A 24,641-nucleotide genomic window follows, 5' to 3' on the forward strand; every position below is an offset into this window, starting at 1 on the left:
TTGTACTCCTCACCTGGTTGCCGCCACACACGCTTGACACCATCTGAACCAAATAAGTTTATCTTGGTCTCATCAGACCACAGGACATGGTTCCAGTAATCCATGTCCTTAGTCTGCTTGTCTTCAGCAAACTGTTTGCAGGCTTTCTTGTGCATCATCTTTAGAAGAGGCTTCCTTCTGGGACGACAGCCATGCAGACCAATTTGATGCAGTGTACGGCGTATAGTCTGAGCACTGATAGGCTGACCCCCCACCCCTTCAACCTCTGCAGCAATGCTGGCAGCACTCATACGTCTATTTCCCAAAGACAACCTCTGGATATGACGCTGAGCACGTGCACTCAACTTCTTTGGTCAACCATGGCGAGGCCTATTCTGAGTGGAACGTGTCCAGTTAAACCGCTGTATGGTCTTGGCCACCGTGCTGCAGCTCAGTTTCAGGGTCTTGGCAATCTTCTTATAGCCCAGGCCATCTTTATGTAAAGCAACAATTCTTTTTTTCAGATGCTCAGAGAGTTCTTTGCCATGAGGTGCCATGTTGAACTTCCAGTGACCAGTCAGTATGAGGGAGTGTGAGAGCGATGACACCAAATTTAACACACCTGCTCCCCATTCTCACCTGAGACCTTGTAACACTAACGAGTCACATGACACCGGGGAGGGAAAATAGCTAATTGGGCCCAATTTGGACATTTTCACTTAGGGGTGTACTCACTTTTGTTGCCAGCGGTTTAGACATTAATGGCTGTGTGTTGAGTTATTTTGAGGGGACAGCAAATGTACACTGTTATACAAGCTGTACACTCACTACTTTACATTGTAGCAAGGTGTAATTTCTTCAGTGTTGTCACATGAAAAGATATACTCAAATATTTACAAAAATGTGAGGGGTGTACTCACTTTTGTGATATACTGTATATATATACACAAAATAATGATAGCCTGACTATCTTGGGATAAATAGGTAAAATATCTATTGAATACTGTTTCTGATGTTGATGTCATTGTCTACTGTTGTACTTGTACTTGTTTTTGTTTGTGTTGTTGGTGTATTGATATGATGTAGGCTAGTCTTAGAAAGCTTGGACATACTGAGGGCTCCTTGATGACTTTGCCAGAGCAGTCTGTCTGTATCTTGCATCTCCAGAGAGCACACTCTTCCTCATTCAGCAGTCTGTAACTGTGGGAATTTCCCCTATAGCCAATGATCTCACTGTCTGGGCTACAGCAGACAGACAACCGCTGAACTGATGTCTCCTTCCACCCTCCCTCCATTCAGCCCCATGACTGAGTTTGATGATATGAACATTAGGCCTAATGGAGTAGATCTCAGCAGGAATATATTGTTGCTGGGCTGTAGTTGGTCATCTGTAGGGTAAATTCAAACCTTTTGGGAGAACTCTGCAACAAGTATTGGGATTAAAGGCTCAAAATTGACATCCCTGATAATCATCACCATTGGCTGTGATGCTATTAAATTAGACGTTTAATTGTCATATGCAGACAGTGTTTGGCAGAGCGTACCACCCTCTGTAGCGCTTTGCGGTCCCTGGCTGTGGAGTTGCCGTACCAGGCTGTGACGCAGCCCGACAGTATGCTCTCGATGGTGTCCCTGTAGAACACGGAGTGCCCTCGGAGACAGTCTACATTTCTTCAGCATCCTGAGGTTGAAGACTCTGTCGTGACTAGTTCACCATGGTATTGGTGTGGTTTGACCATCTCAGCTCCTCGGAGATGTGTACGCTGAGGAACTTAATGTTTTTGACTGTCTCCACGGTGATCCCGTTGATGACCAGGAATACGACTTTCCCGAATTGGATCCTTTGTTCGTACCCCCCAGGGCAATTGAACTTATCCCAGAGGCTGCTCCAAGACGCCGCTGGCAGAGAAGGGGTATTCGGGGTGGACTTCTAGTCCGACTCAGGAGGCGGGCACACCATCCACCGCTTCCGATTAGATTACTCGCTAATGTTCAGTCTCTGGACAATAAAGTAGACAAGCTCAGGGCGAGGATCTCCTTCCAGAGAGACATCAGGGACTGTAACATACAGAATCATGGCTCTCTCGGGATATACTGTCCCCGTCCATACAGCCATCTGAGTTCTCAGTTCATCAAGGCAGAAAGGAATAAAGAACTCTCTGGGAAGAAAGGCGGTGGTGTATGTTTCATGATTAACTACTCATGGTTTGATTGTGATACCATACAGAAACTCAAGTCCTTTTGTTCACCCGACCTAGAATACCTCACAATCAAATGCCGACCGTATTACCTTCCAAGAGAATACTCTTCAGTTATAGTCACAGCCATGTATATTCACCCTCAAGCTGATACCACGACGGCCCTCAAGGAACTACACTTGACTTTATGCAAACTGGAAACTACATCCCGAGGCCGCATTTACTGGTGCTGGAGATTTGAACAAAGCACATTTTGAGAAAAACACTACTGAAGTTCTATCAACACATTGACTGTAGTACTCGCTTAGGAAAAACATTAGATCCCTGCTACTCGCCTTTTCAAGACTCCTACAAGGCCCTCCCTTTGGCCCTCTCTTTGACAAATCAGATCACGACTCCATTTTGCTTCTCCATTCCTATAGGCAGAAACTTGAACAGGAAGTACCTGTGCTAAGGACTATTCAAGTCTGGTCTGACCAATCGAAATACATGCTTCAAGATTGTTTTCATCATGCGGACTGGGATATGTTCCGGGTAGCTTCAGAGAATAACATTGACGTTTACCCGGACACTGTGACTGAGTTCATCAGGAAGTGTATAGGGATGTTGTTCCTACGGTGTCTATTAAAACCTACCCAAACCGTGGATGGATGGCAGCATTCTTGCAAAACTGAAGTGCGAACTACCGCATTTAACCATGGCAAGGTGACTGAGAATATAGTTAAATACAAACCGTGTAGTTATTCCCTCCGTAAGGCAATCAAACAAGCAAAACGTCAGTACAGAGACACAGTGGAGTTCCAATTCAACAGGTCAGACACGAGACATATGTGGCAGGGTCTACTGACCATCACAAGATTACAAAGGGAAAACCAGCCACGTTGCGGACATCGACGTCTTGCTCCTAGACAAGCTAAACGCCTTCGCCGGTTTTGAGGATCACACAGTGCCACCGACGCGGCCCGCTCCCAAGTACTGTGGGCTCTCATTCTCCGTGGACGACGTGAGTAAGACATTTAAGCGTGTTAACCCTCGCAAGGCATGTTAACCCGGCCCAGACAGCATCCCAGGCCGTGTCCTCGGAGCATGTGCAGACCAGCTGGCTGGAGTGTTTACAGACATATTCAATCTCTCCCTATCCCAGTCTGCTGTCCCCACTTGCTTCAAGATGTCCATAATTGTTCCTGTACCGAAGAAAGCAAAGGCAACTGAACGAAATGACTATCGCCACGAAGCACTCACTTCTGTCATTATGAAGTGCTTTGAAAGGCTAGGTAAGGATCTGTTGTGTCTTTGGCTATGCCGGATTAAGTGATATGACATGCTATTCTATAAAATAGTTTCTCTGTAATTAATATTACCTGACTAAGCTAATCAGGTAAATGTAATTAACTAGAAAGTCGGGGCACCACAAAATAATGTTTATAGAGCTGTTATCTTCCGAATAAACTCTTAAAGACCTAGTAATCGTTTACATCAGTAGCAGTCAATATTTAATCCTCACCTTATTCAGTCCCATCTGAAAGTTGTAAGTTCGAACCCTGGCTAACAAGTTGAATAAGCAATACAAAATTTGGTTTAATTATTTATTTACTAAATAGCTAAATAATCACACAGAATTACATCTACACAGAATGGATCATACGTTGATTACAAATTCTGTCATAAAGGAAAACGTCCCTAGTGGACGGAACAGATATGATGGCTGGTTACACAAAGAAAGGGGGTTGGGTTTTGAATGAAAGAGCGGGAAGAATGAGGAACAAAAATATCTCTATCGATCTCTATCGGGCCGTAGGCAGCTATGCTATCGTAAATACAGTATCTTATGCATTCTAAATAACCGCCCATTTGAAAAAGGAAAATGCAATAAATATTTACTCTGAGCTGCGCTTCGGTAGATTGGTCGTAGATAGGCCGGGTTGTTCAGCATGGATCTCTTGTCCTCTGAAGAATGTCTCTGGTGGTAAACTGGAAAAGTTGTAGTATCGTTGTGTGTGTTAGACTGGATACGTCGTCCGTCCTTTCCCATCCCACGTTTACAGCGGCTACTGCTAACTCAACGGCTAGGAGGTATCACTTCTAGAGTGAATCAGAGTTCAAAGTTCATACCAGGTTGCCATACTTTTAAGCTCGTGCTATATTCTGGCTGGTATAGTCGAAATTCATCCTTTCGGCGTGTTGATCGCCATCTTCACGTTGAAATTCGATGCTATTTTTGTTAGGTTCTTGTCGTTCAAACAGAGCTCACGCTGAGGTTGGCTTAGTTCTGTAGGTGATCTTTGTCCTTTCAACGTGAGGACCGCAAGTCCTCACGTCCTTGGAACAGAAAGTTGAATTTTTGTCAACGGGTTTATATTGTGGTGAAAGAAGGGCGTGTTTCATAGTTTACAACCAATGACTGTTCACTTGGGCAGGGCCTCTGAGTGAGCAGAGTTTCTCTATGACAAACCGTTCTCTCATTTAAGAAGCTAAAATTACATTTAATCTTTTCACAAATAGTTTCATATTTAAACATTTAAATTGCACAACAATTCCATGTGAATCTGATAACTAGAATGTGTCGACTTTCCAAGATAGTTTGTCATCCTGTCATTAGTAGTAATGGCTCAGACAACAACTGATCTGAGATCATATTCATTAAGTACCAACGCATATTTTTAACTGGTTGAATTACCGAAATATGGTTCCATTTCCCACCTTTTGATGTTACCAGACTCTCTTTGTTACAAAGGCTTTACAAGAGTCAACTCTATAGAGTAGAGAGAGAGAAAAGGGGAAAGGTATTTATGTGGGTCATAAACCTCCCCCAAAAGGCCAACGTCATGACAGATCATATTAACTCCACCTTTCCTGACACACTAGACACACTTAATTTCCCTTACCGACTCGATAGATTCACAGACGATACATTCACAGACGATACAATCACCATCGCAATGCACACTGCCCTATCCCATCTGGACAAGAGGAATACCTATGTAGGAACGCTGTTCATTCAACACCATAGTACCCTTCAAGCTCATCATTAAGCTCGGGGCCCTGGGTCTGAACTCCGCCCTGCGCAACTGGGTCCTGGACTTCCTGACGGGCCGCCCCCAGATGGTGAAGGTAGGAAAGAACACCTCCACTTTGTGATCCTCAACACTGGGGCCCCACAAGGGTGTGTGCTCAGCCCCCTCCTGTACTCGCCTCTTCAACCTCAGGAGGCTGAAGAAATTTGTCTTGGCCCCTAAGACCCTCTGAAACCTTTACAGATGCACAATTGAGAGCATCATGTCAAGCTGTATCACAGCCGGGTACGGAAACTGCACAGCCTGCAACCACAGGGCTCACCAAAGGGTGGTACGGTCTGCCCAACGCATCACTGGGGGCACACTGCCTGCCCTCCAGGACACCTACAGCACCCGATGTCACAGGAAGGCCAAAAAGATAATCAAGAACGTCAACCACCCGAGCCACTGCCTGTTCACCCAGCTATCATCCAGAAGGCGAGGATGGTACAGGTGCATCAAAGCTGGGGCCGAGAGACTGTAAAACAGCTTCTATCTCAAGGCCATCAGACTGTTAAATAGACATCACTAGCCGGCCACCACCCAGCTACTCAACCCTGCACCTTAGAGGCTCCTGCCCTATAAACATAGACATGGAATCAGTGGTCACTTTAATAATAGAACACTAGTCACTTTAACAATGTTTACATACTGCTTTACTCGTCGCATATCTATACTGTATTCTATTCTACTGTGTTTTAGCCAATGCCACTCTGACATTGCTTGTCCTAATATTTATATATTTCTTTATTCTATTATTTTACTTTTAGATTAGTGAATTGTTAGATACTACTGCACTGTTGGAGCTAGGAACATAAGCATTTAGCTACACCCGCAATAACATCTGGTAAATATGTGTATGTGACCAATAAAATTTGATTTGAGGATGGGGGCGTGCCCAAGTACACAGGGAGTACAGGAGGGGACTGAGGACGCACCCCTGTGGGGCCCCCGTGTTGAGAATCAGTGTCGGAGGTTTTGTTGCCATATGTGTGTGCAGTAGGTGAGGTGTTTGTTGACTCTGTTGTCTGTTGAGTCAAACTAGTGTAGCAGGTGACTGTGAAATCGGAAATGTTTTTGTTAGTCTGTTTGACCCCAGCCAATAAAGACAACCTTTGGACCAGGCGTGTCTGCAGGACTTTTTCACATACAGAGAAAAACGCTCATGTAGGCCAACACTCATGATGCATATGGGGGTAGGTGGCGACCAGTGTGCAGTTGGCATGGCATCTTTTAATTTCCTCCTCTCATGTGCTGGCCTGGCAGTGCTCATTCCCCCTCTTTCTTTCTCTTTTAAACCCCCCCCCCACTGATCCAGTTGGCTCCAGTGCGGGGCCCTTGGTCTGGTTCAGGCCCCTGTGGGACAGTGGCAGGACCCCTGCCAGCCTCTCCCTTCTCCCGCTGCTAGTGGAAACCGCTGCTCTACTCTCAGACATTCCTGTCTGTGGGCTGTGGGACACATGCAAGCAAAGACTCCTTTTGTCCTGCCCGGGGCTGCTGATGCATGTTCTTGGGTGTAACACAGCTGGCTGCCCAGCTCTGGGGGGCTTCAGCTGCCCAGTGGTGGAGAGACTGGCTGGGGTGGGCAGGGCACTGGGCAGCAGCATGGATAGAGGATAGCTCCAGACCTAGGCTTTAGCCTAAGCCCAGCTACAGTATGGGTCAATGACCATCAGAAGAATCAAGCCTGCTGCTGTTTGTCAGTAACTTCACTTACCAAGAAATCCACTGTATTCTCTGTTTTCTTGGAAATGTCAGCCTACTAATTAGAAGCCATTAACCACAGAGTGCACTGTAGCAGGCACACCCTCTCTTATTTTCTGAGCGTGATTAACAGGGAGAGGTGCAGCCTCTGATCTGATAGCGGGAGAGAAAGATGGTGTATATGCAAAGTGTGTATAAATGTGTATTTGGTTGCAGTTCCCAGCAGTGAATGTGTTGATGCTCGTTGGTGGTTTCTGACTGCATTAGATTAATGAGGGATTCTCTGCCACAATGGCTGTGTTTACACAGGCAACCCAATTCTGATCTTTTTTTCCACTAATTGGTCTTTTGACCAATCACATCAGATTATTTCACATCATATCAGAGCTGATCTGATTGGTCAAAAGACCAATTAGTGATTTAAAAAAAATCAGAATTGGGCTGCCTGTGTCAACGCAGCCATAGAGCAGAACCACTAATCCAGTTTATTGTCTGAAGGTTTTAAATGTTGGCGATGCGAGCCGATGGACCCGTTTCTATGGCTATGGCGGACTCATTTTTCCCATCCCTACTGTAAGGCCCCTGCTGCTACTTTTCAGACGTTGACACTCAGGCTATCCTACCCACTCACTAATAAATGGACCACAAGTCCTCATTGTGTCAGGAATGGTACATACAGGTTTAGGCTCAGTTTAGAGAGGACCCGTTCTGTATGCCAAGGTCCATATGATCCGGATCAGATTTTTTTGTTTAATCTAGGTAGGTTTTTTTTGTTGTTCTGTTTTCCTTACCTTTATTTTCTGTATTCCTTCTTTGTTCTGCTCTGTTTACCCTGCTATATTCATTTTAACCCTGTTTTATTTTTTACAATGCTTCTAGACCAGAATGGGGAAAGCACTTTCCTTGATGGAAAGAGTTTCTGCTGTATAATGGCAGGGGGGTGGGCATGCTTGGTGATTGAGTCTCTCTATCTCTCATATATTAAAAACAGGGAGTTTCTACTGTATAACATAGAAAGCACACGTATGGGGACAGTCTCTTCTCTATAGCATTACGGAACACTCAAACGGTAATGGATGGTTTAGACTGCTTGCGAGCAGCATCCTGTGATGGAGGTAGGTACTCTCTGCGGTAGTTAGACCATCATAGGGCAGCCTCAGCCAGATATAAAGGGATTCTCTCTCTGCTCTATTATAGAATAGGGGAGGCTCACTCGGTGATGGAGTCTCAACTGTAGAGGAATTCAGCTAGGCTATTTTTACCCTGCATGGCGCGGGCGGTTGCTATGGCGTTGCCGATGGGCACCGTCGCTATGAGTGCGTGATGACAAGCGGCACCGAGGATCCACTTCACGTACAGCACATCAGCACACTTTGTGTGTGTAGAAATGGTGAGAAAGTGTTGGAGTGAGATTTTGTGAGTGCGAGAAGCTATGTATTTGAGGCTACTGAGAAATGATGAAGGGGCTTCTGTGTGGGAGGTGTATTTATCTTTTCGGGTGTATATGAGGGAGAAAGAGAACATTTGCGGCGTCAGTGATTTGAGTGGCTGCTTTAAACATTTCTCTTTCCCTTCCACCACTTCATTTTCCATTTCCCTCCCTCTCTTCTCTGAGTCTCCCTCTCTTCTTTTCGTAGTTCCTTTGTCTCACTATTGCCCCGGGGAAGCCAGGATGCATTTGGTTACTGTGTGATTGGCTTCCAAATGTTGTAAAATGCCGGTTAGGGACTTGATTGGCTGTTCAGGGCTCATGGTGACATACTCTGCTCACTGGTTGGCTGCTCAGGGTTTTACGGTGACTGAAAGTGCTCTGTTATTGGCTGCCTGTGGAGCTGTGATGAAGTATAAAGGGGAAGGAGGAAGAAAGTAGGTCATTGTGTCAGCAGGTCAGTGAAGCACTGAGTGCAGTTATACAAGCACAGCTTTTTGCTGCAGCTACCGCTTGTGTTCCTGCTGCTACTGCAACTATTGCTGCTTTAAAGGAAACAGAAATGTTGCTATTAACCCTACTTCCTATCATTCCTTTGCTCTCACGTCATGCTTTGTCTGCATGTCTTTTCCCACTGTCAACACTGTCAACACTCTTTTCAGTGTTGACAAAGTTTTAGTGATTGTCAGCTTTTAAAAGAACAGTGTATCTCATCAGAGTGCTCTCTGCTTTGGTCTGATTACCCCTCCAAAAGCTGTAGGTGAGATGAGACACAATTCAGTTGCTGTGACCCATATTCACCTTATGTAGCCCTGCCCACTTGACCCGAGCTATTTTGAACGCGTTTGTCTTTCAACTTCCTGCGCATTGACACACAAGCAAAACCATTGTAAAATATGAAATACATTTGTCAAAACTATTAAATAATGTGCACAGAATTTGAAATATGTTATTATCTGTTGAGGAAAATATATGTGTAACGGATGTGAAATGGCTAGCTAGTTAGCGGTGCTGCGCGCTAATCGCCTTTCAATCGGTAACGTCACTCGCTTTGAGACCCTGAAGTAGTGGTTCCCCTTGCTCTGCAAGGGCCACGGCTGTTGTGGAGCGATGGGTAACGATGCTTCGTGGGTGACTGTTGTTGATGTGTGTAGAGAGTCCCTGGTTCGCGCCCGGGGCGAGGGGACGGACTAAAGTTAAACTATGAAAACATTTTAAATGTTAGCCAATTTTTTTTCCAATCAATGCTTGAATGGACAATGTCGGTAACGCAGAATATCAATGACAAAAGGCAAACAGTGCCAAAATGTTTTATGTAAATAACATTAGGATATTTTATCTGTTGTGCCTCAAAGCTAACTAGCTAACCTGCCGTGCTAATTCTATGGGAATGCTAATTATGCTAATGTCAGCTTCCGAGTGCTTTTACTACGAAAACACATTTTTCAATGTTTTTCCCCACCATGAAATGACCATATCTTTCAATTCTGTGCACTTTATTTATAGCCTGATGACACTAATTTCATCCGCTGCTCTGTTGTTTGCCACTTGCCTCTTCAACCAAGGTGGCTTAGCAGTTCAGACGTCTTTTCTGTATTGTCTTGTCGTGTCCTGTATATATATATATATTTACACCTTTTCTTCACATATCTTTTATTTATTTTATTATCCAAGAACTCAACTACAAAAGCTTTCCTGCAAAAGCTTTCCTGCAACCCGCTTCACCAATTACAATAAGTAATATTTACCTCAATCTGAAAATCCATCGTGGAAGATAGCCAGGGGCTAATTCAGAAGCTAGCCTGATAGCTAACCAGAATCTACTCCGATAGCTAGCCAGAAGCTAATCTGTAGCTGCCCCGAAATTAGCCGGTTTGCTAGCTAGCGTTGGTGTTTCAGCTGCCCACGTTTTGCGGTCATCAGCTATTCCTTTAGCTCGATAATCTACCGGCACTTTTGTGCAACGCGACTCGGACCGGAGCATTCCGGGACTTTTTTTCTCCCAGTTTCCCCGGATTCCAACCGCAGGCTCTGGACACTTGCACCTTGATTTCGCAGCTAGCTAGCTGCATACCGTGTGACTATTGGCTTACGTTGACCCCGGAGCAAACTCAAATCATGCTGGAGCTAGCCAGCTGAGGAGTTCCATCACCATCCGGACCCGTTTCTTTTGTTGCTGCTGCAGATACGGAACCCCACCGGGCCTTCACGACTGACTGCCAACGTTATCTGCCCGAGGGATGTATCCAACCGGCAAATCCGTCCCGACGTTACCTGAACGCTCACCTGAGGCCCGCTAATCGTTAGCTGTCCTATCGGCTGCTATCTGAACAAAACCCCACTACACGGAACCTACCGACGGAAACGCACGAGGTATCTACAAACAGACCTCCATCCTATGCTGCTACCGATAGCCATATACCCGGCCAGCTGTCTGGATCGCCACGACCCCAACCAACCTCTACTCACTGGACCCTTACTGATCACTCGATTAAGCATGCCTCTCCTTAATGTAAATATGCCTTGTCCATTGCTGTTCTGGTTAGTGTTTATTGGCTTATTTCACTGTAGAGATTCTAGCCCTGCTCTCTATACCATATCCAACCTATCAGTTCCACCACCCACATATGCGATGACATCACCTGGTTTCAATGATGTTTCTAGAGACAAGATCTCTCTCATCATCACTCAATACCTAGGTTTACCTCCACTGTATTCACATCCTACCATACCTTTGTCTGTACATTATTCCTTTAAACTATTTTATCGCCCCCAGAAACTTCCTTTTACTCTCTGCTCTAGTAGCTCTAGGCGACCAATTCTCATAGCTTTTAGCCGTACCATTATCCTACTTCTCCTCTGTTCCTCTGGTGATGTAGAGGTGAATCCAGGCCCTGCAGTACCTGGCTCCACTCCTATTCCCCAGGCGCTCTCTTTTGATGACTTCTGTAACCGTAATAGCCTTGGCTTCATGCATGTTAACATTAGAAGCCTCCTCCCTAAGTTTGTTTTGTTCACTGCTTTAGCACACTCTACCAACCCGGATGTTTTAGCCGTGTCTGAATCCTGGCTTAGAAAGACCACCAAAAATTCAGACATTTTTATCCCCAATTACAATATTTTCAGACAAGATAGAACGGCCAAAGGGGGCGGTGTTGCAATCTACTGCAAAGACTGCCTGCAGAGTTCTGTTATACTATCCAGGTCTGTTCCCAAACAATTTGAACTTCTACTTTTAAAAATCCACCTCTCTAAAAACAAGTCTCTCACCGTTGCCGCCTGCTATAGACCACCCTCTGCCTCCAGCTGTGCTCTGGACACTATATGTGAACTGATTGCCCCCCATCTATCTTCAGAGCTCGTGCTGCTAGGCGACCTAAATTTGAACATGCTCAACACCCCAGCCACCCTACAATCTAAGCTTGATGCCCTCAATCTCACACAAATTATCAATGAACCTACCAGGTACCACCCCAATTCCGTAAACACGGGTACCCTCATAGATATCATCCTAACAAACTTGCCCTCCAAATACACCTCTGCTGTTTTCAACCAAGATCTCAGCGATCACTGCCTCATTGCCTGCATCCGTAATGGGTCAGCGGTCAAACGACCTCCACTCATCACTGTCAAACGCTCCCTGAAACACTTCAGCGAGCAGGCCTTCCTAATCGACCTGGCCGGGATATCCTGGAAGGATATTGATCTCATCCCGTCAGTAGAGGATGCCTGGTCATTTTTTAAAAATGCCTTCCTCACCATCTTGAATAAGCATGCCCCATTCAAGAAATTTAGAACCAGGAACAGATATAGCCCTTGGTTCTCTCCTGACCTGACTGCCCTTAACCATCAGAAAAACATCCTATGGCGTTCTGCATTAGCATCGAACAGCCCACGTGATATGCAACTTTTCAGGGAAGCCAGAAACCAATATACACAGGCAGTTAGAACAGCCAAGGCTAGCTTTTTCAAGCAGAAATTTGCTTCCTGCAACACAAATTCAAAAAAGTTCTGGGACACCGTAAAGTCCATGGAGAATAAGAACACCTCCTCCCAGCTTCCAACCGCTCTGAAGATAGGAAACACTGTCACCACCGACAAATCCACTATAATTGAGAATTTCAATAAGCATTTTTCTACGGCTGGCCATGCTTTCCACCTGGCTACCCCTACCCCGGACAACAGCACTGCCCTCCCCTCTGCTACTCGCCCAAGCCTTCCCCATTTCTCTTTCTCCCAAATACAGTCAGCTGATGTTCTTAATGAGCTGCAAAATCTGGACCCTTACAAATCAGCCGGGCTAGATAATCTGGACCCTTTCTTTCTAAAACTATCTGCTGAAATTGTTGCCACCCCTATTACTAGCCTCTTCAACCTCTCTTTCGTGTCGTCTGAGATCCCCAAAGATTGGAAAGCAGCTGCGGTTATCCCCCTCTTCAAAGGGGGGGACACCCTTGACCCTAACTGCTACAGACCTATATCTATCCTACCCTGCCTTTCTAAGGTCTTCGAAAGCCAAGTCAACAAACAGATTACCGACCATTTCGAATCACACCACACCTTCTCCGCTATGCAATCTGGTTTCAGAGCTGGTCATGGGTGCACCTCAGCCACGCTCAAGGTCATAAACGATATCGTAACCGCCATCGATAGGAAACAATACTGTGCAGCCGTATTCATTGACCTGGCCAAGGCTTTTGACTCTGTCAATCACCACATCCTCATTGGCAGACTCGACAGCCTTGGTTTCTCTAATGATTGCCTCGCCTGGTTCACCAACTACTTCTCTGATAGAGTTCAGTGTGTCAAATCGGAGGGTCTGTTGTCCGGGCCTCTGGCAGTCTCTATGGGGGTGCCACAGGGTTCAATTCTTGGACCGACCCTCTTCTCTGTTTACATCAATGATGTCGCTCTTGCTGCTGGTGATTCTCTGATCCACCTCCTACGCAGACGACACTATTCTGTATACTTCTGGCCCTTCTTTTGACACTGTGTTAACAACCCTCCAGGCGAGCTTCAATGCCATACAACTCTCCTTCCGTGGCCTCCAACTGCTCTTAAATACAAGTAAAACCAAATGCATGCTCTTCAACCGATCGCTGCCTGCTCCTGCCCGCCTGTCCAACATCACTACTTTGGACGGCTCTGACTTAGAATATGTGGACAACTACAAATACCTAGGTGTCTGGTTAGACTGTAAACTCTCCTTCCAGACCCACATCAAACATCTCCAATCCAAAGTCAAATCTAGAATTGGCTTCCTATTCCGCAACAAAGCATCCTTTACTCATGCTGCCAAACATACCCTTGTAAAACTGACCATCCTACCAATCCTCGACTTCGGTGATGTCATTTACAAAATAGCCTCCAAAACCCTACTCAATAAATTGGATGCAGTCTATCACAGTGCCATCCGTTTTGTCACCAAAGCCCCATATACTACCCACCACTGCGACCTGTACACTCTCGTTGGCTGGCCCTCGCTTCATACTCGTCGCCAAACCCACTGGTTCCAGGTCATCTACAAGACCCTGCTAGGTAAAGTCCCCCCTTATCTCAGCTCGCTGGTCACCATAGCAGCACCTACCTGTAGCACGCGCTCCAGCAGGTATATCTCTCTAGTCACCCCCAAAACCAATTCTTCCTTTGGACGCCTCTCCTTCCAGTTCTCTGCTGCCAATGACTGGAACGAACTACAAAAATCTCTGAAACTGGAAACACCTATCTCCCTCACTAGCTTTAAGCACCAGCTGTCAGAGCAGCTCATAGATTACTGCACCTGTACATAACCCATCTACAATTTAGCCCAAACAACTACCTCTTTACCTACTGTATTTATTTATTAATTTATTTTGCTCCTTTGCACCCCATTATTTCTGTCTCTACTTTGCACTTTCTTCCAATGCAAACCAACCATTCCAGTGTTTTTTTAGTTTTTATTTTACTTGCTGTGTTGTACTCACTTCGCCTCCATGGCCTTTTTATATTTTATTTATTTATACATATATCTGTTTGCCTTCACCTCCCTTATCTCACCTCACTTGCTCACATTGTATATAGACTTATTTTTTTTCACTGTATTATTGACTATATGTTTGTTTTTACTCCATGTGTAACTATGTGTTGTTGTATGTGTCGAACTGCTTTGCTTTATCTTGGCCAGGTCGCAATTGTAAATGAGAACGTGTTCTCAATTTGCCTACCTGGTTAAATAAAAAAAAATAAAAAAAAACATGCTTGAGTGTGAGACGTCGTTTGTGGTGACGAGGGGCGTCAACAGCGATTTTTGAGCATCTCTAACCAATGAGTATCAAAGCCAATGGCCAATTTTCAAATCGCTGCTTGTCCACGTGTTCTGGCTCTGGCCCAACCCATCGGTTTCTGGACCAATCAGATGGCGCTCTTGTTGCCAGGTTACATAAGGTGGATAGAAACTCTGCTGCTGCTGTTACATACATGGTCATGTTGAGAATTTATTAAACCTGTAACCTTATGTTATCGACAGAGACCCTCACATTTTATGTTATGGACAGAGTCGTCATTCTCTGTGTGATGTGTTTGTGGTGTGAGAGTCTGTGTGTCGTGCTGCTTGTGCAGGTCAAATGTATCTGTTTTTGATTTATTTCACCTTTATTTAACCAGGTAGGCTAGTTGAGAACAAGTTCTCATTTGCAACTGTGACCTGGCCAAGATAAAGCATAGCAATTCGACACATACAACAACACATAGTTACACATGGAATAAACAATACACACAGTCAATAATACAGTAGAAAAAATAAAACAAAAAGTCTATATACAGTGAGTGCAAATGAGGTAAGATAAGGGAGTTAAGGCAATAAATAGGCCATGGTGGCGAAGTAATTACAATATAGCAATTAAACACTGGAATGGTAGATGTGCAGAAGATGAATGTGCAAGTAGAGATACTGGGGTGCAAAGGAGCAAGATAAATAAATACAGTATGGGGATGAGGTAGATAGCCCATCTGTAAACAGTCCATCTATGTGCAGTGATCTGTGAGCTGCTCTGACAGCTGGTGCTTAAAGCTAGTGAGGGAGATATGAGTCTCCAGCTTCAGTGATTTTTGCAGTTCGTTCCAGTCATTGGCAGCAGAGAACTGGAAGGAAAGGCGACCAAAGGAGGAATTGGCTTTGGGGGTGACCAGTGAGATATACCTGCTGGAGCGCGTGCTACGAGTGGGTGCTGCTATGGTGACCAGTGAGCTGAGATAAGGCGGGGCTTTACCTAGCAGAGACTTGTAGATAACCTGTAGCCAGTGGGTTTGGCGACGAGTATGAAGCAAGGGCCAACCAACGAGAGCGTACAGGTCGCAGTGGTGGGTAGTGTATTGGGCTTTGGTGACAAAACGGATGGCACTGTGATAGACTGCATCCAATTTGTTGAGTAGAGTGTTGGAGGCTATTTTATAGATGACATCGCCGAAGTCGAGAATCGGTAGGATGGTCAGTTTTACGAGGGTATGTTTGGCAGCATGAGTGAAGGATGCTTTGTTGCGATATAGGAAGCCGATTCTAGATTTAATTTTGGATTGGAGATGCTTAATGTGAGTCTGGAAGGAGAGTTTACAGTCTAACCAGACACCTAGGTATTTGTAGTTGTCCATGTATTCTAAGTCAGAGCTGTCCAGAGTGGTGATGCTGGACGGGTGGGCAGTGATCGATTGAATAGCATGCATTTAGTTTTACTTGCATTGAAGTTACGTCCAGAGAGCAGAAAAATGGGCATAGCTGAAAGTCAATGGGCTGTGACAATGCCCCTCCCCCTTCCTTTCAGGCACTTGGGGTCACACTTTATTTGAGTAGTCCATCTGTAGATGCTCTATAGATTTCCCAGCACTCCCCTCATTCACCTAGACACTCCGCCACAGCCACCACACCCCAATGTCTGTCTTTGTCTCTCTTGGTCGCTCTCTTTCTCTCCCAAAAATATGTTCATAGTTTAACATGTTGGAAAACATTCACTTTAATGGTCTGTTCTATCCAGGCATTAGTCCAGTTTGTGTGAAAGCATTGCAGTCTGTTGGGTCAGAATTAATCATGATACTGGTCATTTTAGGAAAGCTCACTATCAGAGACTTATATTGGTCAGTCGAGCTCCACTGTTGACGTCCTTGCATTGGCACAAGTAGGCATTATTAGGATCCCTAACTAGTTTAGAGACTAGGGCCTGTGTCTAAACCAGGATTTTATCATGTCAGTTTGTGGCTGTCATGACCTTTCTGGCTCTTTTTAAATTTTTTATTTAACCTTTATTTAACCAGGTAAGCTAGTTGAGAACAAGTTCTCATTTACAACTGCGACCTGGCCAAGATCTAGCAAAGCAGTTTGACAAAAACAACAACAGAGTTACACATGGAATAAACAAGTCAATAACACAATAGAAAAAAAGAAAGTCTACATACAGTGTGTGCAAATGGCGTGAGGAGGTAAGGCAATAAATAGGCCATAGTAGCCAAGTAATTACAGCTTAGCAAATTAACACTGGAGTGATAGATGCACATCATCATCTGCTCAAGTAGAAATACTGGTGTGCAAAAGAGCAGAAAAGTAAATAAAAACAATATGGGGATGAGGTAGGTAGATTGGGTGGGCTATTTACAGATGGGCTATGTACAGCTGCAGCGATCGGTTGAATCAGCTTTTCCATCATCATGTGTCATATAAGGATATAAGGTTATGTGTACATCTATATGTAAGGTTATGTGTGTGTCTGTTGCAGGGTTTAAGGATGTGTGTGTTTTCAGGGTATATGTTGTGTGTTTTTTCTTATTTTAGATCCCTGAAGGAAAACATATTTTTTCTAGTCCAGTACCATAGCGGCACCAGACGAACCATGTGATCGGTAAGTGCTCACCTCTGCTCTGTACTAAACATATACAGTGAGGGAAAAAAGTATTTGATCCCCTGCTGATTTTGTACGTTTGCCCACTGACAAAGAAATGAACAGTCTATAATTTTAATGGTAGGTTTATTTGAACAGTGAGAGACAGAATAACAACAAAACAAAAAAATCAAAAAAAACGCATGTCAAAAATGTTATAAAATTATTTGCATTTTAATGAGGGAAAAAAGTATTTGACCCCCTCTCAATCAGAAAGATTTCTGGCTACCAGGTGTCTTTTATACAGGTAACGAGCTGAGATTAGGAGCACACTCTTAAAGGGAGTGCTCCTAATCTCAGTTTGTTACCTGTATAAAAGACACCTGTCCACAGAAGCAATCAATCAATCAGATTCCAAACTCTCCACCATGGCCAAGACCAAAGAGCTCTCCAATGATGTCAGGGACAAGATTGTAGACCTACACAAGGCTGGAATGGGCTACAAGACCATCGCCAAGCAGCTTGGTGATAAGGTGACAACAGTTGGTGCGATTATTCGCAAATGGAAGAAACACAAAATAACTGTCAATCTTCCTTGGCCTGGGGCTCCGTGCAAGATCTCACCTCGTGGAGTTGCAATGATCATGAGAACGATGAGGAATCAGCCCAGAACTACACGGGAGGATCTTGTCAATGATCTCAAGGCAGCTGGGACCATAGTCACCAAGAAAACAATTGGTAACACACTACGCCGTGAAGGACTGAAATCCTGCAGCGCCCGCAAGGTCCCCCTGCTCAAGAAAGCACATATACATGCCTGTCTGAAGTTTGCCAATGAACATCTGAATGATTCAGAGGACAACTGGGTGAAAGCGTTGTGGTCAGATGAGACCAAAATGGAGCTCTTTGGCATCAACTCAACTCGCCGTGTTTGGAGGAGGAGGAATGCTTCCTATGACCCCAAGAACACCATACCCACCGTCAAACACGGAGGTGGAAACATTATGCTTTGGGGGTGTTTTTCTGCTAAGAGGACAGGACAACTTCACCGCATCAAAGGGACGATGGACGGCGCCATGTACCATCAAATCTTGGGTGAGAACCTCCTTCCCTCAGCCAGGGCATTGAAAATGGGTTGTGGATGTGTATTCCAGCATGACAATGACCCAAAACACACGGCCAAGGCAACAAAGGAGTGGCTCAAGAAGAAACACATTAAGGTCCTGGAGTGGCCTAGCCAGTTTCCAGACCTTAATCCCATAGAACATCTGTGGACGGAGCTGAAGGTTCGAGTTGCCAAACGTCAGCCTCGAAACCTTAATGACTTGGAGAAGATCTGCAAAGAGGACTGGGACAAAATCCCTCCTGAGATGTGTGCAAACCTGGTGGCCAACTACAAGAAACGTCTGACCTCGGTGATTGCCAACAAGGGTTGTGCCACCAAGTACTAAGTCATGTTTTGCAGAGGGGTCAAATACTTATTTCCCTCATTAAAATGCTAATCAATTTATAACATTTTTGACATGCGTTTTTCTGTTTTTTTTGTTGTTGTTATTCTGTCTCTCACTGTTCAAATAAACCTACCATTAAAATTATAGACTGATAATTTCTTTGTCAGTGGGCAAACGTACAAAATCAGCAGGGGATCAAATACTTTTTTCCCTCACTAGCTCTGCTTAGCCCACTGATATGCTAAGTGACATTTTTGCCATATAACATTTATCGAATACATTTATTTCAGATAGCCTCTGTACCGTAGGTTCTTGTCTATGGTTGAATTGGGATTGAGTAAATAGAACATTTTACAGGTTAACTCATGTAATGTCTTCTGTTTTGTAACTAGTTAGAGCATCCGATGTAGCTGTCATGTGGTACGTCCACAGCCCAGCACGGCGGAATGCCCAGCTCAGCAAGGAGCCATTGACAACCGCTGGCCTTTGACAAAGGATCCTCCCAGTGACTCTTGTAACTACCTCCCTCCCCTAGGGGACACACAGACCCCACAGTGCCTCCACATAGGGTGGACCTTCATCCTACACCACACTCCTCATCCTCCCACAGAGTCTGTTAGACAGGAGGTAAGGTTGGGCCGGGTGCTGCTGCCCTTCAGGAATAGAGGCTGTGGGTTTTTCTGTGTGAGATATATATTATCACACACACACACACACACACAGTTGAAGTCGGAAATTTACATACACCTCAGCCAAATACATTTAAACTCAGTTTTTCACAATTCCTGACATTTAATCCTAGTAAATATTCCCTGTCTTAGGTCAGTTAGGATCAGCACTTTATTTTAAGAATGTGAAATATCAGAATCATAGTAGAGAGAAGGATTTATTTCAGCTTTTATTTCTTTCATCACATTCCCAGTGGATCAGACGTTTACATACACTCAATTACTATTTGGTAGCATTGCCTTTAAATTGTTTAACTTGGGTCAAACGTTTCGGGTAGCCTTCCACAAGCTTCCCACAATAAGTTGGGTGAATTTTGTCCCATTCCTCCTGACAGAGCGTGTTTAACTGAGTCAGGTTTGTAGGCATCATTGCTCGTACACGCTTTTTCAGTTCTGCCCACAAATATTCTATAGAATTGAGGTCAGGGCTTTGTGATGGCCACTCCAATACCTTGACTTTGTGGCCATAAGCCATTTTGCCACAACTTTGGAAGTATGCTTGGGGTCATTGTCCTTTTGGAAGACCCATTTGCGACCAAGCTTTAACTTCCAGACTGATGTCTTGAGATGATGCTTCAATATATCCACACAATTTTCCTCCCTCATGATGCCATCTATTTTGTGAAGTGCACCAGTCCCTCCTGCAGCAAAGCACCCCCACAACATGATGCTGCCACCCCCGTGCTTCACGTTTGGGATGGTGTTCTTTGGCTTGCAAGCATCCCCCGTTTCCTCCAAACATAACGATGGTCATTATGGCCAAACAGTTCTATTTTTGTTTCATCAGACCAGAGGGCAATTCTGCAAAAAAGTATGATCTTTGTCCCCATGTGCAGTTTTAAACTGTAGTCTGGCTTTTTTATGGTGGTTTTGGAGCAGTGGCTTCTTCCTTGCTGAGTGGCCTTTCAGGTTATGTCGATATAGGACTCGTTTTACTGTGGATATAGATACTTTTGTACCTGTTTCCTCCAGCATCTTCACAAGGTCCTTTGCTGTTGTTCTGGGATTGATTTGCACTTTTCGCACCAAAATACGTTCATCTCTTGGAGACAGAACGCGTCTCCTTCCTGAGGGGTAAGACGGCTGCGTCGTCCCATGGTGTTTATACTTGTGTACTATTGTTTGTACAGATGAACGTGGTACCTTCAGGCGCTTGGAAATTGCTCCCAAGGATGAACCAGACTTGTGGAGGTCTACAATGTTTTTTCTGAGGTCTTGGCTGACTTCTTTTGATTTTCCAATGATGTCACGAAAAGAGGCACTGCGTTTGAAGGTAGGACTTGAAATACATCCACAGGTACACAGATGATGTCAATTAGCCTATCAGAAGCTTCTAAAGCCTTGATGCCATTTTCTGGAATTTTCCACGCTGTTTAAAGGCACAGTCAACTTAGTGTATGTAATCTTCTGACCCACTGGAATTGTGATGCAGTGAATTATAAGTGAAATAATCTGTCTGTAAACAATTGTCGGAAAAATTACTTGTCATGCATGCAGTAGATGTCTTAACCGACTTGCCAAAATGTATAGTTTGTTAACAAGAAATTTGTGGAGTGGTTGAAAGACGAGTTTTAATGTCTCCAACCTAAGTGTATGTAAACTTCCGACTTCAACTGTATATACACACACACACACACACACACACACACACACACACACACACACACACACACACACACACACACACACACACACACACACACACACACACACACACACACACACACACACACACACACAGTCAAAAGTTTGGACATACCTACTCATTCCATGGTTATTGTTTATTTTTTTACTATTTTCTACATCGTAGAATAATAATGTGGACATCAACACTATGAAATAACAAATATGGAATCATGTAGAAACCAAAAAAGTGTTAAACAAACCCAATTTTTTTTTAGATTTGAGATTCTTCAAAGTAGCCACCCCTTGCCTTGATGACAGCTTTGCACACTCTTGGCATTCTCTCAACCAGATTCATGAGGTTGGAATGCATTTGACCTGGAATGCATTTCACTTAACAGGTGTGCCTTGTTAAAAGTTAATGTGTTGAATTTCTATCCTTCTTAATGCGTTTGAGCCAATCAGTTGTGTTGTGACATGGTAGGGGTGGTATACAGCGAGAGCTCTATTTGGTTAAAGACCATATAATGGCAAGAACAGCTCACATAAGCAAAGAGAAATGACAGTCAGTCAATACGAAACTTTTCAACAACTTTTAAAGTTTCTTCAAGTGCATTCGCAAAAACCATCAAGCGCTATGATGAAACTGGCTCTCATGAGGACCGCCACAGGAAAGGAAGACCCATGTCTGATGAGTCCAACATTTTGTTTCATGAGGAATGCTTTTCCAACAGTCTTGAAGGAGTCACAACACAACTGATTGGCTCAAACGCATTAAGAAGGAAAGAAATTCCACAAATTAACTTTTAAGTGGTTTCTTCATGATCCCATATGTTATTTCATAGTTTTGATGTCTTCACTATTATTCTATAATGTAGAAAATAGTAAAAATAAAGGAAAACCCTTGAATGAGTAGGTGTGTCCAAACTTTTGACTGGTACTGTACATTGTTTTTTAGTTTCAGGCCATGTACTGTAATTTCACTGTTAATCTCGCTTTTTCTGACAGGTTCATTCACAAATGTCTACCTCACGATTAAAAGGCCCCTCTCCATAACTGCGACCCTGAACAGGCTACAAGATGACTTCCAGTATAGGCGGGTGAGTTAGTCTACCAATCTCCTCTTACACTTGAGAGAAATGGATATCCTACCCTACCTGCTCATCTAACTGGTAGCTAGCTGTCTGTCAAATCATCTGTGACTAACAATCTATAAAATAAAATGTTTTTTAAATGTTCTCAATCTGTGCTTTACTTTGCCTGGATTTAGTCGTCATGGTGATTTCAAGCAACATTTGGTGGACCTTTAGGTGTGTGTGACTGACCTGTGTGTGGGTGGACTCAGTGGCTCTGGACCTGTTTTGAGTGACAGCAGGAATGGCCCACCAGCACGGGATCTCCCGCCTTCATCCCAGGATTAGCATGCCGCTCAGCCCTGCTCCGTTTTGAGTGGTTGGTGTTTAATTATTATGTTTATGAAAAAAATAAAAATAATTTACCTCTTTTTCGTGGTATCCAATTGTCTCATCGCTGCAACTCCCGTACGGACTCGGGAGAGGTGAAGGTCGAGAGCCGTGCATCTTCCGAAACACAACCCGACCAAGCCGCACTGCTTCTTGACACAATGCCCACTTAACCCGGAAGCCAGCCACACCAATGTGTCGGAGGAGACACTGTACCGTGTCAGCGTGCACTGCACCCAGCCCGCCACAGGAGACGCTAGTGTGCAATGGACATCCCTGCCGGCCAAACCCTCCCCTAACCCAGACGACGCTGGGACAATTGTGCACCGCCCCATGGGTCTCCCTGTCATGGCCGGCTGCGACAGAGCCTGGACTTGAACCCAGAATCTCTAGTGGCACAGCTAGCACTGCGATGCAGTTCCTTAGACCACTGCGCCACTCGGGAGGCCATGGTTGGTGTTTTTACTCTTCCCCTGATGTGTGTGTGTGTGTGTGTGTGTGTGTGTGCCGTCTCATGTGACAGAGGGGGGCCAGCCAGGGGCTGGGGCTTCTGTCGGCACCACTGAACTCCCCCTTTACTGTCATTAGAGCAGGGGAGGCAGGGGTGCGGTGGGTGGTCAGTAGAGAGTATGGAACATGACCTCATGCTGAAGGAGGGGCTTAATTTGGCCAATCAAAGGCAAATAGTTTCCTAGAAGGAGAAGTTGGGTTCCTAGAAGTACCCAGCTAGGTTTATGGCTGTTATTCACTATGGAGAGTATACTCATTCCCTCCTGGCAGGGATATACTATACCTTGCCAGGTCGTCATTATAAATAATAAGTTGTTCTTAATGGACTTGCCTGGTTATCTCTTTACACTCATACCCGTATACGGGTTAAAATTAGAGGTTGACCGATTAATCGGAATGGCCGATTTCAAGTTTTCATCACAATCGGTAACGGGCATTTTTGGACACCGATCATGGCCGATTACATTGCACTCCACGAGGAGACTGCGTGGCAGGCTGACTACCTGTTATGTGAGTGCAGCAAGGAGCCAAGGTAAGGTGCTAGCTAGCATTAAACGCATCTTATAAAAAACAATCAATCTTAACATAATCACTAGTTAACTACACATGGTTGATGATATTACTAGTTTATCTAGCTTGTCCTGCATTGCATATAATCGATGCGGTGCCTATTGAATCATAGCCTACTTCGCCAAACGGTTATTTAACAAGCTCATTCGCGAAAAAAGCACTGTCGTTGCACCAATGTGTACCTAACCATAAACATCAACGCCTTTCTTAAAATCAATCACAAGTATATATTTTTGTTATATTGGATGAAAATTTATTTAATTGTGATTTTTGCTAACGGTCTACACAAAATACTCTGTCAAAGTGGAAGAATAATTCTAACAAAAAATATGAAAAATAAAACACATATTTTGAGACAATACATGTTAGAAACACCTTTGGCAACGACTACAGCTGAGGATATTTTAGGATATGTCTCTAAGAGCTTTGCACACCTGGATTGTACAATATAAAATTGTTCAAGCTCTGTCAAGTTGGTTATTGCTAGAATGCTATTTCCAAGTCTTGCCATAGTTTTGACTTAAAATCAACTTGAAAATCTAACTAGGCCACTCAGGAACATTCAATGTCATCTTGGTAAGCAACTCCAGTGTAGATTTGGCCGTGTGATTTAGGTTATTATCCTGCTGAAAGGTGAATTTGTCTCCCAGTGTCTGTTGGAAAAAAGACTGGACCAGGTTTTCCTCTAGGATTTTGACTGTGCATAGCTATATCCTGCTACTTTCTATCCTAAAAAAACTCCCTTTCCGATGACAAGCATACCAATAACATGATGCAGCCACCACCATGCTTGAAAATATGAATAGTGGTACTCAGTTATGTGTTGTTGGATTTGCCCCAAACATAACGCTTTGTATTCAGGACAAAAAGTTACTCTGTCATTTAGGTTAGTATTGTGGAGTAACTACAATGTTGTTGATCCATCCTCATTTTTTTCATATCACAATCATTAAACTCCATTTTAAAATCGCCATTGGCCTCATGGTGAAATCCTGAGCAGTTTCCTTCCTCTCTGGCAACTGAGGTAGGAAGGACGTCTGCATCTTTGCAGTGACTGGGTGTATTTATACATCATCCAAAGCCTAATTAA

General features: G+C 44.2%; 1 protein-coding gene across 10 annotated transcripts in view; it reads left to right on the forward strand.

Annotated features, from left to right (window-relative positions):
- LOC129869622 (circadian locomoter output cycles protein kaput-like) overlaps window positions 1-24,641 on the forward strand; it is a 58,598-nt gene that overhangs the window by 6,846 nt on the left and 27,111 nt on the right. For 8 of the 10 annotated variants that reach the window (XM_055944196.1, XM_055944200.1, XM_055944199.1 and 5 more), the window contains exons 2-4: window positions 17,161-17,227; window positions 19,050-19,284; window positions 22,017-22,108. In XM_055944196.1, the coding sequence (XP_055800171.1) occupies window positions 22,089-22,108 (20 nt within the window). In that variant the 5' untranslated portion in view covers window positions 17,161-17,227; window positions 19,050-19,284; window positions 22,017-22,088. Of the gene's footprint in view, window positions 1-17,160; window positions 17,228-19,049; window positions 19,285-19,318; window positions 20,659-22,016; window positions 22,109-24,641 lie in introns of those variants that run through there. The other 2 variants (XM_055944197.1, XM_055944198.1) reach the window with 2 other exon arrangements.

This window comes from Salvelinus fontinalis, chromosome 14 (assembly GCF_029448725.1).
Source record: "Salvelinus fontinalis isolate EN_2023a chromosome 14, ASM2944872v1, whole genome shotgun sequence".
NCBI classification, from domain to species: domain Eukaryota; kingdom Metazoa; phylum Chordata; class Actinopteri; order Salmoniformes; family Salmonidae; genus Salvelinus; species Salvelinus fontinalis.